The sequence below is a fragment of the Phalaenopsis equestris genome, unplaced genomic scaffold, assembly GCF_001263595.1.
Source record: "Phalaenopsis equestris unplaced genomic scaffold, ASM126359v1 Scaffold000136, whole genome shotgun sequence".
NCBI lineage: Eukaryota > Viridiplantae > Streptophyta > Magnoliopsida > Asparagales > Orchidaceae > Phalaenopsis > Phalaenopsis equestris.
The window spans coordinates 1,288,262-1,290,624 of record NW_018164578.1 but is presented as its reverse complement, the minus strand read 5'-3'; the positions used below and the strand labels follow the sequence as shown (position 1 = coordinate 1,290,624).

The following is a 2,363-nucleotide window of genomic DNA, read 5'->3' as shown; positions in this document are numbered from 1 at the left end:
TTAAATTTAAAGAGCAATTATTGTCCATCAAGAACATAACCTAGTTCTGTCTTTGATCGTGACGCACAAATGTACCAGCTCGATAGTTAAAAAAAAATCACATCACTATTAAATTTTGTAAATGATAATATTTCGAAGGTTATGTATATAATTGTCCCATAAAAAATATTATAAGAACCTAAATTACATATCAAACCGGCACAAATCAACATTATATCTTTCTTATTTCCCCCCCATTCACCTCCCTGTTATTGCATGTATAAAATATGAATTATCATAAACAAACCTATATATAATGTAAGGTCATGCGAAGATATCAAGCCATACGAACATGTAAAATCCATTTAAATCCTATCTTTTCACCTACTTTGTTCTCTTTTCCCTCATTTAAAGCACTTCAACCTCAAACAAGTAGGCCCAACAAACATACAGATGAACAGTATTCCCCCATTGTCAGGTTTTCTCAAGCCCGAAACAGTAAACTATACATCACTTTGATTCTTTCCCAAAAAAAAAAAAATAAGCTGCATTTAATTTGTTTTTCTTCTCTATCTTTGCATCTCATTTCTCCCACACCGACCTTTAAAAGTTCATAAAGTTTGTTGGTGAGGAGCGCTTAGCTTTTAGACGTTGGCTAGTGCTTTAAAAAGCTCTATTTAAAGGAGCCGAAGGCAAGCATAGTTTCCAGACTTGCGTTGAGAGAGTAAAGAAAGAGCAGTGGGAGGCAAGCAATTCTGAAGGAAACTTCTTGCAACTCACAAAGGATAATCCTCTTATACAATCCATCCCACATTTCCCTTCTTGTACTCTTCTCTGTTTTGGTCTTAGACCACCCACCTTGTCTTTCTTCTCTATCAAAAATCTCTGTTCAGGCAAATCTGCATGCACATTTTAGCTAAAAGTTTTTTTATTTTTAAATTCTTTAGCTGTTTTACTTGGTGTTGTAGCTTTGTTTTTACATTGTAGTCTTAGTTTTCTATATTGAGTAAGTTTATTAGCTCCTGAACTTCCTCAACCATGGGGTATTTATCTTGCCTTTTTGGACATGGTCACAATCATAATAAGAGGAGGCAGCTGCAGACTGTTGAATTAAGAGTCAGGATGGACTGCGATGGCTGTGAGCTCAAAGTGAAGAAAGCCCTCTCCTACATGAAAGGCAATTCTCTCCCTCTCGCACACACGCCCGCCCCGCACGCCCGCCTTCACGCATATATAATTGATGCACATGTAATCATAATAATCTATTGCTCTCACACACGCACGCACACACTTTTATATAAAAATTATGCACATTTAAATGAACATGTGATCATAATAGCCTATTGCTGAGCTATCCAACATTTGGTTCAATTTTTTATGTACAAGAGCTTGCAAAATAAGCCAAGCATATGCTACTAATTGTGGTAAATGAGTTTTCTCCTTAATTAATTGCAGGAGTTCAGTCAGTGGAGATTAACAGAAAGCAAAGCAAGGTTACAGTCACTGGTTATGTTGAGCTGAACAAGGTTCTAAGGAGGGTCCAGTCCACTGGCAAGAAAGCAGAGATATGGCCTTATGTTCCTTATAACTTGGTCAGGCAGCCTTATGTGGCTGGCACCTATGACAAGAGGGCTCCTCCTGGGTACGTGAGAAATATGGAGGCAATTGCAGTTCCAAGCCTTGCAATTACAGAGGAGGAGCACTACACCAATTTGTTCAGTGACGACAATCCTAATGCTTGCTCTATTATGTGATGAGGATATTAAGAGGATTTGAAGATGGAAAAGTGAAGAAATTAAGTGTTTATTTCTCTGCCAAAGAAGAAAACGGCATTCATAGCTTTTATGTAATATGATGAAGAGATTTCAGCTGCACTTATATTTTACTAGAAGAATTACAAAGCAAGTCTTCAAAATCAAATCACACTGAAACTTACAATGGCAGCAATTGATTCTAGTCATTAATTGGATGAATAAGTATAAAACTCTGAAGTTTTTATACAGTAATCTTCTTTTATTTTTTTATTATCTCTGTATGTTTGAATATATGTCACATATGCCAAACGGGAACTTAATCTAATCTGATTTTTATTGGTTCCATATTTCTTATGAGCTACAGCAAGGTGAATCAAAGATAATTTATTAAATATAATCATAAAACTGGAACAACTACTTCATTCCATGCACAATTGCTAACCTTTCGTTACACTGGAGGTCCAGCATGAAAATTCATAAAAATTAAGATGCCTGCAAAAAAGTAATAGTACAATACCCTCGTACGTTAATTTTGAGCAAACGAACAAGTCAAACTTCCAAAGAGCCAGGCATCAAGTTTTCCGGAAAAATAGAACCCAGGTCAGCAGATAAGAAGTTGGTGCCTAACCC

The 2,363-nt window shown here is 36.3% G+C and overlaps 1 protein-coding gene across 1 annotated transcript; it reads left to right on the top strand.

The window, feature by feature from the left end:
* The first annotated feature begins 590 nt into the window (after positions 1 to 590).
* Positions 591 to 1,918, top strand: LOC110021632 (heavy metal-associated isoprenylated plant protein 23-like). Its single transcript, XM_020720195.1, has 2 exons — positions 591 to 1,156; positions 1,435 to 1,918. Exons 1-2 carry the CDS (start codon positions 1,018 to 1,020, stop codon positions 1,731 to 1,733), a joined length of 438 nt encoding a protein of 145 aa, XP_020575854.1. The 5' UTR covers positions 591 to 1,017; the 3' UTR covers positions 1,734 to 1,918.
* Positions 1,919 to 2,363: the final 445 nt, after the last annotated feature.

Bases quoted from the DNA above. Each gene is read 5' to 3' on its own strand.
- LOC110021632 (XM_020720195.1), top strand. From the start codon at position 1,018: ATGGGGTATTTATCTTGCCTTTTTGGACATGGTCACAATCATAATAAG. The intron at 1,157-1,434 runs GCAATTCTCTCC...AATTAATTGCAG, and splicing joins AGCCCTCTCCTACATGAAAG to GAGTTCAGTCAGTGGAGATT.